The following is a 16,283-nucleotide window of genomic DNA, read 5'->3' as shown; positions in this document are numbered from 1 at the left end:
TGTACCGGTCCCAATCTGTGGCCTCCAGATGTCCCCATACTGGGTCGAATTGTGCTCCCAAAAGATTCGAACACATCCCCACCCCCAGAACTTGGGAATGGGACCTTAGAGCTTATCTGGAAGAAGGGTCTTTGTGGAGGTAATGACAGTGAGGATCTCGAGATGAGATCATCCTGGATGGCACAGGGGGCCCCTAAATCCAGTGACTGCTCTCCTTAGAAGAGACAGAATGGAAGACATGGTCAGACGAAGAGAAGAGGGCATATAACCACGGAGGCAGAGTGTGGAGTGATGTGTCTACCAGCCAAGGGACACCAAAACCTGCCACCAGAAGCTGGGAGAGAGACGTGGAACTGACTGTCGCTCGGAGCCGCCAGAGGGAACCAAGCCTGCCCATAGCTGGACTTCACACTGCTGGCCTCCAGACTGGGAAAGAATGAATGCCTGGTGTTCTAAGCCACCAAGTTTGTGGCACTTTCGGACAGCAGCCAGGGGAAACTAACACATCCCCCCAAAACTAAAAGTGCTCTAGAAAAACTGCAGGATTAGGATTAGGATTGAAATGCAGCACCCATGGGTGGGGAACCCGACTGGGCGTCTGACGCTTCCCCCAAGTACCACCTGCAATTAGACACCGGGCCTTCAGGAAGCGGGAAGTCTCTCCCCGCCCGGCAGATGCCAACACAGTTTCCAGTGCAGGATTGTTGGCAGAATGGGCTGCTGGCTATCTTACCGCACGAGGCTAAAATGCCCCTCTAGTCAGCCCTCTCACTGCCAAGCAGCAGGAAAGGCCGCAAGATAAGCCCCGGGGTGGATTCCCAACATCCCACTCCTAGCCTGGGCAGCTTGGAAGAGGGCAGAGTCAAGAGCCAGGGCACCGAGAAGAAAATGATGCAGATTCTTCCTCTAACGTCTTCTTTACAACCTCGCAGGCTTAATGCCCATGGCTTTGACGTCCCAGGAAATAGTCACAATGTTGCCAAACAACCAGGAAGAGACCTCTGGTGTCCCTAACTTGCCAGGCATTGTCTAATGGCTTCCTGTCACAAGGCCAGAGCATTTGGGGCTGGTGCAGGGAACAGCACCACGGACTTCTGGAACGTGATGAAACACGACCACCACCGTCAGCACCACTCACACTGGGCGACAGTGTTCTTGGGGAGGACAAGAGCACGCTGCGGTGTTGGGGAAAGGAAAGAAGAAGCATACGTGTGGGGACATCCCCCCATCAGACTACGAGGTGGTCGCAACAAGTCCACACCAAAGCAGTGGAGGGAAGGTGGGGAAATGCAACTACACAGAAATAGCCAAGTTTAAGTCCAGAACACACTAGTACACAGTCACAGCAGGAAAAAATCACCGCAACTTCCATCACACCAAAGGGCTGATTCCACTACTGACCAAGGAGCTCCTGCACACTGAGGAACAAAAGAGCAATGGCCCAAGAGAAAAGTGGGCAAGAATACGAACAAGCCATTCACACTACAACTGAAAAGGACCCTGAAGCATGGCGAGATGCTCAAGCCCTCTTACCAGGAAAATGCATGCCTGGCAGATGGCAAGAGCCCACAGGTTGGATACCCCTCCCCGGGGCAAGGCTGCGGGGAATGAGGGGACAGCAGGAAACTGCACGGGGGGCACCAGCACCATCTACCCTGTTTGCGGATGCTCAGTACTGCCGCTTCTAAGAATCCGACCCAAAGACACACACAACTGATGCGCATGGGTTTCCACTGCGGCCTTATTTATGACGAGAAGATGGGCAACAAGCCAAATGCCGTGGTGCAGCCTCCCCGTGGAATGGCACATGGCCCACGAGTGCGCCGGGTATGCTGGAGCTGGGCCAGGAGGAACAGCCCCTCCCTTCTCAGCCTGGAAGTAGTTCTCTCTGGGAGCCCCGGCCTCGATTCTTCACTTCCCCAGTGGAGGTGGCAGAAGAGGGAGCCCCAGAGGCAAGTGGTTCAAACACGCAGCACGAATGAAAAGAGCAGAGCATCAGGCCTAGCTGGGGCCCTGTGTACCCTAAAAGAGGCGAACCAGCAGACGGGGGAGCTGAAGCGTAAGGTCCTACAGCTAGCTCTTAGGGCTCAGATAAGTAACCCGCTCTTTGTCACCTAGCCCATCATCCAGGACTGGGCAGATGGGAGAGGAAAGCAGATTGCAGTGTCCTGGGCTGGTCATCGGCAGGCGGCCCTACTCGATGCACTCCATGACGTGTATCTGCAAGGTGTCCATATCAGGAGCCTGGTACTGGCACTTGGGGCAACAGAAGTCAGGCGGCTCTTCGGGGGGGCTTCTCCTCTGGCTGGACAGGGCCAGGTGAAAGGAGTGGTGAGCTGGAGAGAGAGAACAGGCTCTGGTTATGGTACCAACTGCATGGAGGGGATGGGACAGAAAGTCCTGAGATATGACGGGACCACCGGATCCAACTCTCAGGGTCAGCACCGCTAGTTCCTTCGCTCAGCCTCTGGCCCAGTGTGGGGGACGGGGGCACGATGAGGAGGGGTGGCCAATGTGAGCTCCCACGTCCCAGGCTCTGCTCACTCGTTCACTTGGTGCCAGCACCCTGCCCTCACCCGCCCATCCTCCTGCAGCTCACTCACCTGGGGCAGGGGCCAAGGCGGGCTGGGGGACCTCTACGTGCCGCTTCCTCATGTCTTCAATCCTTTGAAAAGAGAAACTGCCCAATCAATATGTGGGAGCCAAGCTCCGGGGGCGCATACAGAACGTAGGTGGCATAAGGGGAGGCTCAGGGCCAGCTCACCCTACCCGGACAAGCCAGGAGCACCCAGTGTCTTGCACTTACTCCTGGAGCCCCCCAGCGCCCAGCGCCCCTCCACGTGGGGCATGCGCTCCAAGGCCCACCTGGCCGACTCCTGACAGCTGGCCTTCAGCCTGCTATAGTCCCGCTGCAGCTGCTCCAGCTGTTCCTGCAGGAGCTCCTTCTTCTCGGCCAGCTTCTCCCGGGCCTGCCTCTCAGCCTGGAAGTCCGTCTTGTAGATATCCGCCTGGCAAAGCCAAAAGAGGGGGAATGTGCCGCCACCCGTCAGCCATTCATTGGACCTCTGTGCCCGGCACAAGGGGGCAAGGCAGAGCCCTTCCTGCCTCCCAGAGCCCACAGCACAGGAAGAGTCACCCCAAGTGCACTGAGTGGTCAAGGGATAGTTGTGAGGGGCTCCAAGAGCTTCTGAGAAGCCAGTACAAAATGACTCCAGGGACACATCAGATCCCATGCCAGTGGGCCTGGTCTGCTCAGCCGCATGCAAGCAAGCCACAGAGAGCCCTCACCTGGACCTTCAGCACCGAAACGGTCTCCATCACAATCTTGTGCTGCTCAGCCTCTTCCTTCAGCTTGTCGATCACTTCCTGTTTGGCCACCAGGGCCTCCTCGGCCTGCTGGAGTCGCTGCTTGAGATCTTCCAGCTGCATTCCCTAGGGATGGGCAACGGAGCTGATGGAGCCCAAGCCAGCCCAGGGCAGGGGTCATGCCACCCCCAGGTTGGCTGCTGCTGCAGGCAAGCAGAACCAACAGGAACGAAAGATTGGCCCTAGCTGGGCCGCACTCGGGTGATGCCAACCACAGGATGTTAGTGTGTGCAGGGCACAGGAAAGGTGGAGGCTGGACAGGATGTGAGGTTATCTGGCACACCTCCCACCCAAGTCAACATTCCTGTCCCAGGGTCCCCAGCTGGACTGCCCTCCTCCAACCCTCCAACAGACAGGGGTCACACTCCCTCCTCAGGCCGCCCACTCATGCTGAGCTGGTCTTCCGAAGTAAGGCTCTAGCACGTGCCCATGAAGCCGAGACCCACTTGTCCTTCTACTCTGCCACCTGGTCAAAGGTCTGCTGGTCCCTCACAGATACCACCCACACGGACACACTCACACCCAGACACACGCACACACACACACACACACCACCAAGCCTTCCCTCTGGAGATCAAAGGGCCATAGTTTTGTCATTAACTTTTCCTGTGTAACCCAGTTTCCGGCTTTACCCTTAAAAGTTGCCTCTGGGTACCTTCATGTTCGACAACATCCTTCTTAAAATGTGATCGCTAGAAACTGAACCCACTACAGGTCTGATGAGAACAAACGAGAAAAGGGCTCCTAGCCGACTTCAACACTGGGATGGAAAGATCCCTGGGGAAATGCGAGCCAGGAGCCGAGGTGGTGATGGCTGGCCGGAGGACCCGGACCGTGGAGGGGGCATCCGGAGGCCCAGCCCAGTCCACCATAGGCAGCAAGCAACACTGCCCAAGTGTGCCCATCTGCCCGCGGCCTGCCCTGAGCCAACACACTGCGGCCTTGATGAAACTGCAGGACAAGTTAAGTCTCCCTCCCAAAAGCCAATTCTGTCTACTCTAGGTAGGGCCTTGAGTTCCAATATCCCTGAATTTGGGAGAGCAGGCCCCATGGGATTGGAACCAGGGCCAGGTCAGTCGTAGGCAGTCCCGGGGACGTGCCCGCCATACTCACTCGGTTTCGCTCACTGGTCATCACGCTGCTCTTGATGTGGTTGTCATAGTCTTGGAAGAGCTGGTGATAGGCCACCTGTAGCTGGGCCAGCTTCCGCCTAAGAAAAGGGAGCTTTCGCTGGGGACACCACCTTGTCCTGGGCCAGCCACAACTTGTCCTGCATCCAACTCTACCCTCTTCCTTCTTGTCACGTCCACACCCCCGAATGGGGCTTCCGGAGCACATTTGTGCCCTAAAGGACATCAGCTCCGAAGCACACTTGGCTAAGTACTAATTAGTATCGCTTTCCTTAAAGCTAACAGTGTTTTAAGTATGAAATGTTTGTAACAGAACAGAACTGCCCTGCACTCTTCAAAAAAAGTCAACTTCATGGAAAACCAAGAATGGCAGGACTATTCTAGGTTAGACACTCAAAAGACACACCCATGAAAGGAAGGCGGAATCCTGGGCCTGGTGCTGTTAACATGAGGGCCCAGTGGAACGCGAACGTGGACAGGCGAATGGAGCATGTGATCCTAGCAAAGGTAGATCACCTGGGGGTACTGCTGTAAGGGACCAAACCCGACCCTCAGCCACAGCCAGTCCCTAACAGGGCTCCCCCAAAGGCAGCAAGATGCTGACCGCCCTCTGGGCCCATCCCTCCCAAGCCAGCACCCACTGACTTCTCCTCCGAGGCAGCCTGGCGCTCCATACGCAGGGCGGCCTCCATGCTCTGGGTCTGCATGCGCAGCTGGTCCACCTGCACACTGTGCTGTTGCTGCAGTGCCTCCCGCTCACTCTCCAGCTGCCGGGCCTGCTCGCTGGCCACCCGGGCCCTGGCACAGGAAAAGGGGATTCATGGTCAGGAGCACGCCTGCTCACAGGATCCCTGCTGTGCTGACAAGGGCTGCCGGCAGAAGGCAGGAGCCCAGAGAGCACTAGAAGCCCTGCAGTCTAGCAGCAGGGCACAGGATGGGGTGTGGTTCAGGACAGCCTGTCAACGCAGAGTCCACACGGGGAAGAAGGGGGCGGTTCCATCACTGGAGATAGGGACGACTTCACGGGGCCTGGTTGGGGCGACGTGTTTGTGTCAACGCAGGGCCCGGCAAGCAACCATGTGCGGGCAGCCAGGAGACCTGGGGCTTAGGTTCAGGCCCATGACACCTGTTCTGGAAACCCCTTCAAAGGTGAAGGAGGCAATCCCAGAAGAGGGTGCTGCTGGGGCCAGGGGACAGGAGCCCCTGGGAACTGCCCGTTGGGTTCCCACCGATGAGTGCTGGGGCCCCCTGCTACAGCAGTCTCAGTGGAGGGATCAGGAGAGATTAGGAGAGGAAGTAGAGGCAGGCAGGAAAGATAAGCCTTTTCAGAAGGTGGGGGGGGCAGCTGGAGGGGGAAGCGGGGTCAGTGTGCTCAGGCAACGCTTTCCCTCCCAGTCGCTGTTCTAGAAGAGACAAGGAGGTGGCGGCCCACCTCCATGTCTCATCTGGAGTCCCAAATGTCCACACGTGTAAGGACAGACTCCCACCTGCCTGCCTGGGAGACAGCCATGGCCATGGCAGGGAATCCCTCTTTCCCTCTACACTCCTGCTGTACAGCTCATCTCTTCCCCTCTGAATCCCTCCACAGGCCATGTTCTGATCCAGGCCCTGTACTGTCCCCGGGGCCCTGACCTCCCATTTGCACACAGCTCCCGAAATCTCCAGTTCCAGGCTCCAGCCAGGTCATCCTGCTGTCCCCACTGTGAGGGCACTGGTGGGTGTTTCTGGGTGTGGGGAGGTCCCAGGAGGTTTGCACTGGTCTGTTTCTCCACAGTTGCCTAAATCTATTGAACATGCATTTCCATCTGTGATCAGACAACAGGTAGGCACGGACATCACCATTACCAGATGGAACTGCTGCCCTTCAGGGGCCCTGGCACAAGGGGAGGGAGGGCCGATCCAACACGACAGACCAGGGGCTCAGAGGGCAGCCACGTGTCTGAAGGTGAAAGCTGTTTAGATGGCCACACCAATGACCTGAGATACAAGCGAGGCTTCGTGCCCTGAGCCGCCCAACTCGGCATTTCTATGCTCCACCGCGTTGGGGAGGAACGGGAAAAGAGCTGTCCAGAGCCTACAGTTACCAGAGTAAACGCCCCTGCAGCGTGCTTAACTGACGCAGTCAGCTGCCAGACTGCATTGACAGCGTAATGCCTCCAGCAGCTGCTTTTACGTGCACAGAAAACAGACAGGCAGGAAAGACACCAAATTGTCCCCAAAGCAACACGTGGTTTTAGAAACCTGGAGGTACAGAAGAGCACATAGGGGAGAACACCAGGATGTGACAAGAGGCAACGAGACTCAGCCTCCCGACCGATGCCTTTCCTCTCGTGTGAGTTCTAGAAAAAACGTGTTCACAGTCTCCCACGTCGCTCTGATAATGGGAGGGGAAAACTCCTGCCTGCTTCTCTAGTCTCCTTCAAGAAGGTGTCCCTGACACCGCCCAATGTACCCTGATCATCTGCGCTGTGACAGCTGGGGCCACTCCTGTCAGCTGGACCTGTCTTTCTGGAGGGCAGCAGCTCAATGGCAGAGGAACCACACAAATACCCGTGTCCTTTGACCCAACGACCCCACTTACAGGAATCCCCTTTGCAGAAAAGAGCGACTGGCAGGCCTAAGGCGGCCAGCTCCGGAAGGGCCACTTGCAGAGGTGGCCCTCGGGTGGCGCCCGGGTAGTGGGCTGGTGCAAGTCCCCTAGGCCGACAGGACACTTTCCCTACTGATAAGGGCGGTCCCCGCACCTGGACCGTTTGCACAACAGCGTGGTTTCTGGAGCACCTGCTTTCTGCTGGGAGTTGGGTATTTGGTGTATGCCTGGCGCAGGGGGCCCATGTGACCAGCTCCCAATAAAAGCCAGGGTGCGCTGTGTGCTGACTAGGTTCCTTGGGTGTGCAGTGATGCATTTTTCACTGGCGGGAGGGAGGGAGAAAGGGAGCCTAAGGCCTGGGGTTCTCCCCCTGACCTGTGTCGTCTGTCCTCACGGGGCCTGGCGTGTATCCTGTCCCTGTAACCAACCTCAGCCCTGGGGGCACTGGAAGCGCTTCCAGAGACTCACTGTGGACCACGGCTGTGCTCTTGCCCCTCATAAATGCTCCCCAAGGAAATAATGCAAATTCCAGCAAAAGGTCAGAGAGCCCAGAAGTGCTGCTCCGACCCAGGTCCCGGACTGCTGGCCCACAGCTCCTCCAAGCACCTGGCCCAACGCCCCGTGGGTCACACACCGCGTTCTCCAGTCCGTCCCCTCACAGAGGAACCCCTGGAGGCTCCTAAACAGCCTCATTCTTCTCAGGCACCCTGACAGTGGCCCCCAGGGAGGGCGTCCCCGCCCCACTCACCTGCCCTCCAAAGCCTGCCGCTCCTTGGTGGCAGCCTCCAAGCGACTCTGGCTCTCCTGGAGCTCCCCTAGTAAGGACGTCACCTGGGCTTTCACCGAGGCCTTGTCCTCGGCCATCTGCTACATGAAAAAAAACCACTTCATGTCAGCAATGCTTTCTCGCCAGCTGCTCACCCCCGGTGGCCTCCAACCCTGGGGCAGCCTGCAAGTGCAGAGACGTGTCACCAGGAGGGCTTCTCTCTGGCCCTTGGCACCCCTATGCATCTCACCTCCAGAAGTTTCCCGACCCCAGCATGGCAAGTAAGGCAGTGGAAAGGGACTGAGTCCTGTGAGCCCATACTTCCAAGCCCCTGCTCATCTCTGCAGAGGGGGCACGATAAAACCCAGGGACAGCGGAGCACAGAGTAGCCTCACCTGTCGTGAGGCTGACAACCAGGCGTGAGGGCTGAGCCCCGCAGGACTCGCAGCCTGTCTGAGACTAGATGCCAAAGGAGGTGACATGCAGAGACAGCGACAAAAGTGCACGTCCCATTCCCCAGGCCCCAGGTCACTACAAGGTGAGACGGACTGCCACTGTTTCTATAAGACCTCCACCCTGGGCAACATTCCAGAGTTGTCCAAATCCCCACTGCCTGGTCTCCCGCATCAAACCGTACGGACCCAGGTCCCCCTGACCACAGGCTGCTCCAGCCCAGGGATGAGACTCAGCCCCCTGCGTCCCCGACCCCTTGGCAGTAACCCCTCCACAGTCACCACCACTCCTGAGGGTACTCTAGGGGACCCGAGCACAGGTTCCCTCTGGAAACACTGACATCCCCGTGGGGTTTCAGGACACACGTGGCTAGTGGCACAGGTAGCCAGAAAGCCCCGCTCACATGCTGCCGGGAAACGGCCTGCCCGCCCCCTCGGCTACCTGCTGGCATCTCTTCAGGTGCTCCACGTCCTGCAGGGCCTGCTCCCTCTGCTTCCTCAGGTCCACCTTCTCCTGACTCAGTCTCTCCACCAGGCTCCTGGCCTCCTGGAACCTCTGCATGAGGAACTCCTTCTCCTCCCTCTGGTTGCTCTGGAAACGCTGCAGCTCCTCACAGCACTCCCGCAGCATCTGGTTGCTCTGCCGGATGGCATCTGGCAGCACACGACACAGCACAGGGGACATGAGCCCTGGCTGCCCGCCTGCTAGCCCCTCCTTGGGCCAGTCACAGTGCTGTCCCCATAATCCCATGCGGCCTCTCACACAGACAGAAGGCTTTGCCTCTCTCAATTTTATGGAACGAAACGCTTCAAATTCAGTGATGCTAATGACAGGTCCCGACATTTCTCCAACAAAACACTGAACACAACAGCATCACTTAAGGTGTATGCAAATGTCACTTGCTTTGTAAGTGACTCTGCAACTCACTTGTATTCAGGGGGGGTCAGAGCACTGGGCCATGTCTTTGGGATCAGGAGGGCCTAACCTACCTGAGCCTTGGGGCACGGCCACCAGGGCAAACTTCCCCGTGGCATCACTGGTTGCCACCGGGGAGGGCCGGGAGGCTTGGAGCGGACCGGTTCCTCACCTCTCTGAGACTCACCATCTTCATGTGCATGTCCGACAGCGACAATCGCACCCATGCCATAGGATGAGGAGGGTTAGGTGAAAGAGAAAAAGTACCCGGCGTGCAATGCAAATTCAAGAAACAGCCGGTCCTGCCCTCAGCAGGTTGAAGGACGAGCATCAGCCCACGCCAGGCAGGCAGTCAGCAGAGGCCAAGGAAAGGACAGCCACACACCCAAGGGACACCCCAGGCAGCAGAAGCCCATCAGGGGTGACAAAATCAATCAGTGACATGCAACAGCTCTAGCAACGACAGAGCTATATAAGTCCGGGGCAGAGTAGCTTCACGTCACCCTCTGGTCAAAACCCTTGACTAGCTAACTAGTTCCTGCTGCTGGAACATTATTTTGCGGGAGCTGCAGTGGCTTCTGAGCCTGCCTCCAAAGCTATGTTCTGCACTCTACTGTCCCCAGGTGACTCCTCCCCTGCAGGGGAGTGACACTGAGCTCAAAGCCCTCGTGCTTCAGGCACAGCGTTCCCCCAGCAACCTCCACCTGTCCCAATCCTGCCCAGTCCCCCACCCAAGGCCTAGCTCAGGTACAACTCCTTTTTTGGTTGAGTTAAAACTCACATAAAATCAAATTCATTGTTTTAACTATTTTAAAGTACAGGCAACCCTTGACCAACATGGATTTGAACTACTCGGGTCCATTTCCACGTGGATTTTTTTCAATAAATGTACAGTAGGCCCTCGGTATCCCTGGGTTTCGCATGGTGAATTCAACCGCCCTCAGAATGAAAATGGTATTTTTGACCCGCGTTTGGAAACCTGAGGATGCAGAGGGCAGACTCTATGCGTTGTTCTGCGCCACTTCATAGGAGAGACTTCAGCATCCGCTGATTTTAACATGGGGCTGGGAGGGGTCCTGGACTCAATCCCCCGTGGATATCGAGGGACGACTGTAGTGAAGGTTTTGGCGAGTCAAGTTATACGCAGATTTTCAACTGCATGGCGGCGGGCAGGGTCAGTGCCCCTAACCCCTGCCTTGTTCGAGGGTCAACCATGTAGTCATTCAGTGGTTATAATGCAATCACAAAGCTGTGCACCCATCACCTCGGTCTAGTTGCAGAACACTGCCATCACCCCCAAAAGAAACCCCATACCCGCTGGCAGTCACTCCCTACTGCCCGAGCCCCTGGCCACCACTCATCTGTTTCTCTCTTCGGACTCGCCTCTCCCGCACGTGTCACATAAATGGGCTCCTACATTCAGTACGTGCAACTTCTTCCATAGTTTCCCCCCAAATATTCCAAGCAAAGTCTATGTCCCCCCTCCCGCTCCCTCCTCCACAGACACAATCATGAGCATTGATGGGGGCAGATACCTTCAGGACCGCAGGGGTTTGGCCGAGGGCCTGACACACTGCAGCTGTTTAGCAGACATGTGTGAAGGCAACTCGCTGCACAGGCACAGGTCAGGCCGTGTGGCCTCGAGGACTCCACTTGCCACTGGAGCCTGAGCTCCCAGGTCGGGGGTGGGGGAGCTGGGGGTGCAGTGCTCCCTGCACCAATGGCCTGCCACTCTCTCACCCCAGTCCCCCTTGCCAGAGTGCTCTCCTGGGGACGAGCAGAGGCCACACACATGGCCATCAAGGGTGAGCTGTCTCCCTACCCCCAACCTGGCTGCCAGTTCCACATGGCCCCGACACAGCCAGACACTGGACAACCTCAGGGGTCACTGTTGGTGGTTATAACAGGAGGGGCGCTACTGGCATCTCATGGATACAGGCCCAAGATACTGCTCAATACCCCGCAGTAGCCACGACGGCCCCTAATGTCTGAGCGCTGAGGCGGAGGTGTCTGCCCTAAAGGCGGGCAGGTCCTGTCGGCTCTGAGTGCGCGAAGCAGGCCAGGCCTCCAGAACCCCACACAGCCCCTTGGTGGCAAGCTAACTGCACTGGACCCCTTGCATCCTGGAAGGGAAGTCGATCTGTCTTGACAAGAAGGAGAGACACGTATTCCTGGCAGGAGTTTGCTTCCTGACCGCAGGGCCTCAGCCAGCACCACTCTCTGAAGAGTTACAGAGCGTGTGACTTCTCAGCACATGCCCCATGTAACAGCCCATGACACCAGGACACACTAGCCAGCCAAGGAGGTGGGGGAGTGGCCTCGTGACTGTGGCCTCCACTAGTTGTGGCCCATGCCAACCCGGTCCACGAGGACAGTGGACAGCTGACTGCAAACAACTAAGTCACTGGCACGGGGGCCGTTTCGGCCAGGACGAGGCGCCATGTGGTGTACACGGGGCTGTGACCTTTCCAGGCCCTGAGCTCCCACCAGGCGCCCAGGGATGAAGCAAACAGGGACATGTGCCACCCTTCCCTGTGGCTCTGGGCTCAGCAGTCTACAAGGTCCCCACAGCAGAAACACAGACTTTCACTGAATTAGAAGCTAGGGGCACCCAGGGCCAATCGTACGTACCAAAGGACTAGCGGGCCAGATCTGGAGCCCACCTCCCCCGCCCCAGCGCATGATCAGAAGGGTGGGGCACTGCCACATGGGGGGGAGGGACAGGCATGGATGTGCCGACCCAAGGGCAGCCATGCCACCTGAGGGGCACCGTGCAAGGGACACTGGGACCTGGAGAAGCTGCCCCAGATACAGCTGAGGATGTAGAGGGTGGGTGAGCAGGGGCTGTGATGGAGACAGGGGTGGGATGGCCAGGAAAGAACTGGACTCCCAGCTACCTGGGGGAGGGGATGCTGGAGGACAGCCTTCAGCTGAGGTCTCTTCACAGAGCCACCTGGCCCAGGGGCAAAGGCCAAGGACCCCCTTCCTTTCCCAGAGCAGGCCACGCCCCCTCCCCACAAGACCCATGCTGTGCCCCTTCCCAGGCTAGCCAGCGTGTGACCAATTAGTACAGAGATATGAAGGCCTGCCTGTATTGGCCCAACTTGGAGCAACTCAGAGTGTCATTCCGGCTCCAGAGCTCCCCGTAGGCTCGGCCTGCACTGCAGCCCAGCTTCTCCCTCTGCCCAGCCCTGCTTCCTCCCTGTCCTTCCCTTCCCCTCCCTCCCTCAGTGTGGGTCCTCAGAGCACTCAGAATAAACGTCCTATAAGCTCATCTCCATCTCACAAGATGCTTCCGGGGAATCCCACCTAAAACAAAGAGGGAGGGCAGCTGAGCTGTAATCGCTAGCTGGCTCCCGGATACACACCCACCCCCAGACCCAGTAAACACATAGGCATAGGTGAGTAGAATAAGCCTTCCCCCAGCAGGGCTGGGTCCCCTGACTTTTTACCACACACACCCGATGTCCTCCTTACCTCGGAGCTCTTGATTCTCCTCTAGACAGCGCTGGAAGGTCTCAGGAGCGCCCTGCTCCGAAGGCAGGTGGAGCATGGCCGGCTTCCCCAGAGAAGACTCTTCACCCAGCACGTCCTGGTCCCCGGCCGGGCCACCGCTGGGCTGCACCATCTCACACAGCTGACTCTTCCAGGGGGGCCCGCTCATCCAACAAGTCAAGGTCTGGGAGAGAACGGCAGCACAGGTGTCACACGAGACCCATACAGAACTCTCTTACCTGCAGGACAAGGGGTGTCGTGTGTGCAGCAGTTCTGGGGCCAAGCTTTACGCAGAATGCCAAGCACTTTGTCGAGTGTAATAGCATGCTAAAATGGGCTTTTTGGTCTAAGAAGTGGCACATACTCCCATTCCAGAGGAAGGTGCAGGCCCACGTGTGGGACTTGGGAAGGCCATGGTTCAGCACCAGTTATAAGCCCTGCCTAGCAACTATCTCCGGGCTGTAAGCTGAAGTGAAGAATTTCGCCAAAGGGGAAAATAAGAGAGAGAATTCATTTTGGAGGAAGGTGTCAGTGTGCTGGCTATCCTACCACATACACACACCTGCAAGCAGGAATAGAGGGCGTTGGCCCCTCACCTAGTGTAGTGGATTGAATGGTGGCCCCCCCAACATGATACATCCATGTCCTGACCCCAAGGACCTTGGGAATGTAACCTCATTTGGAAAAGGGGTCTTTGCAGATATAATTAGGTGCAGGATCTTTAGAGGAGATCTTCCTGGATTAGGGTGAGCCCTAAATCCAATGACAGTATCCTTATAGGAGATAAAAGAGGACAGCCACAGACATAGGAAGAAGCCATATGAAGGTGGAGACAGAGACTGGAGTGGCCACAGGCCAAAGGACACCTGGGGCCACCAGAAGCTGGAAGAGGCAGGAAGGACCTCCCCTACAGCCTCTGGAGGGAGCACAGCCTGCCCACACTTGATTTCAGACTTCCAGCCTCCAGCACTGGGAAAGAATAAATCTCTTGCAGTAGCCCTAGAAAATTAATGCACCTACTAAGAAGGGTTTCGAGGAGACCACTCAGAACCTGATGAATGTTCCCTGGAACTGAGGGGACAAAAGGGAAATCCAGTATCTGACTTTTTGCTTTAGAATCTGCAAGTGGGAGCTGGGCTGACAGCCTAAGACCACAGGGCAGAGACACAGGCTGAGCTGTCCCCATTCTCTTGTGAACCAGAGAAGAAGCAGGTCATGAGGGACAGTATCAGCCTGGAGCCCTTTTCAATCCTGCCCAAGAAGACTGACTACCTGGCGGAGGAGGCCACTCTCAGTGCAAGTTTTGAGGCCTGAGCTGAGGGAGGCTTTCACACCAGATAAACGTGGACATTTGACTACCACACTGAACACACCACTAACTCATCAGCAGCATCTGACCAACCACAGATTCCTCTCTAAGCTCCCAGGACAGCCCACTTTCCTGGTTTTCCTCTGACCACACTGGCTGCTTGTGCTCGATGCCTTTCACTGAATCCTCTTTGGTAACCCAGCCCTTCACACTGTGGTGCCCCGGGGCTCTGTTCTAGGATCTCTTCTCTTCTCTGTCCAGTCCCTCCAGTACTAAGCATCCAGCCTCATGGCTTTAACCCCCCACCTTAATGTCAATGATGCTCCAAATTAGCCCTCTTTCCTGAACACCGCACTCACATATCAAACTCAACATCTCCACTTGGAATCTAGGAGTCCTCTCAAAACTAATCTCTCTAAAACTGTTCCCGACAGTTCCCAAAAGCCAGGTCCCACAGCCTTCTTTCGTGTCAGCTGATGGCAAATCCATCCTCTCGTTATCAGGACAAATACCGTGGAGTCCGTCTTGACTCCTGTCTCTCACAGCTCACATCTGATCCATCAGGAAATTCTACCAAAATGTATCCCAGAATCGATCTGATGACACTAAGCAATTAATGTTAACTATTTTAGGTGGGATATGGTACTGTGGTTATGTGTTTGTTTTCAGTCCTTTCTTAGAGATGCATACTGAAATATTTACACATGGTGTCTGAAGTTCACTTCAAAATAATAGGGAAACTCCTAGGTATATACCAAAAAGAAATGAAAACACATGTCCATACATGAATGCTCACAGCAACATTACTCATAACAGCCAAAGAATGGAAACAACCCAAATGCCCATCAACTGATGAATAATCAAAATCCAGACATGTTACAAAATGGATGAATCTTGCAAACATTATGCTAAGAAAAAGAAACAACTCACAAAAGACCACATATTGTATGATTCCATTTATATGAAAGGTCCAGAATAGGCAAATACACAGAGACAGAAAGATTAGTGGATGCTTAGAGGCGGTGGAGATGGGGTGATGGGGTGTCAGCTAAAGGGTACAGGGTTTCTTTTTGGAGTGATAAAAATGTTCTGGAATTAGTAGGTATGGTTGTACAACTCTAAATATATTAAAAACCAGTGAACCGTACACTTTAAATGGGTGAACTGTGTGGTATGTGAATTATATCTCAACAAAGCTGTCGTTAAAAAGAGTAATGGGAGAGGATTGTAAAAGGTGTAAATTAAACAAAATTAGCCACAAGTTGATAATTGTTGAAGCTGGAAGGTGGGCACATGGGATTTACTACACTCTTCTTCCTACTTTTGTACGCCTTTGTAATTTTTCTTAATAAAATGCTCAAAGCACCATTGTCTCTCACTTGGATTACTGCAACAACCTCCTAACAGGTCACCCCTGTTCCTACCCTTGCCCCTTACAGTCTGTTCTCCCCACCTCGGTCAGAACAATCGGCCTAAAAGGTAATTCCAATCATGTCTCTCCTCTAATCAGATCTCTACCATGCATGGTTCCTCATTACCCCCTGTGTAAAAGCCAAAGTCCCTACAACGGCCTACAAGACCCTGCATTATCTGATCCCCTACTGCTTCTTCTCCAAGTACCTCACTCACTCTGCTCCAGCTATAATGGCCTCCTTGCTCTTCTTCCAACATGCCATGATGGCCCTTTCAACCTCAAGTCACACAAACGGTATGAGGTCAGGCAGACATGAATCGTTTTTGAAAAGTGAGCAAACGGAGGCACATGAGACAAGACACTTAGCTGCCAACTCTGTTTGAGGTCTTTTTAAAGCATTTAACAACCTCACACACAAGCAAGTTTGAACAGAAAATGTCTCCGAACTACAAGAGTCATCCACGAACTATGGGTGTGGTCAGACTCCGCGGCAGCGGAGGAGGGACCGGCGGAAACAGTCCCGCTCGCCTCCAAGGTAACCCGAGTCCTGCATCGGCCCGCCTGGGTCAGTACTCTAGAAGCGGGTGGCAGAAACGGACCGGGCCCAACAGGAGGGGGAAGCCTGGACGTCCGGGGGAAATCTAGGAGGCGGCGGAACGCCCACCGATGGTACCCTGTCTTCGGGGAAGAGAACCACACCTTTCAGCAGAATCAGTCCGACGTGAGAAGGATGGGAGCAGCGGGCCACGAGCGATCCTCGGGCCCCGTCGCTCCGAGAAAGTCCCGGTTCCGCGGTCGCTTTTCCCTTCTCCCCCACGAAATTCCCACTTCCGGCTTCCGGTGTC

At 55.8% G+C, this 16,283-nt stretch overlaps 1 protein-coding gene across 1 annotated transcript; it reads right to left on the bottom strand.

Moving 5' to 3' along the window:
- Nucleotides 1-2,057: 2,057 nt before the first annotated feature.
- On the bottom strand, nt 2,058-16,274 carry IKBKG (inhibitor of nuclear factor kappa B kinase regulatory subunit gamma). Its single transcript, XM_019719158.2, has 10 exons — nt 16,138-16,274; nt 12,698-12,899; nt 8,747-8,958; nt 7,835-7,953; nt 5,142-5,294; nt 4,480-4,576; nt 3,289-3,432; nt 2,866-3,008; nt 2,604-2,665; nt 2,058-2,336 (listed from the first exon to the last, which is right to left on the bottom strand). Exons 2-10 carry the CDS (start codon nt 12,882-12,884, stop codon nt 2,194-2,196), a joined length of 1,260 nt encoding a protein of 419 aa, XP_019574717.1. The 5' UTR covers nt 12,885-12,899; nt 16,138-16,274; the 3' UTR covers nt 2,058-2,193.
- Nucleotides 16,275-16,283: the final 9 nt, after the last annotated feature.

The sequence above is a fragment of the Rhinolophus sinicus genome, chromosome X, assembly GCF_036562045.2.
Source record: "Rhinolophus sinicus isolate RSC01 chromosome X, ASM3656204v1, whole genome shotgun sequence".
In the NCBI taxonomy this organism is placed as follows: Eukaryota; Metazoa; Chordata; class Mammalia; order Chiroptera; family Rhinolophidae; genus Rhinolophus; species Rhinolophus sinicus.
This window is presented reverse-complemented; position numbering and strand designations above follow the sequence as displayed.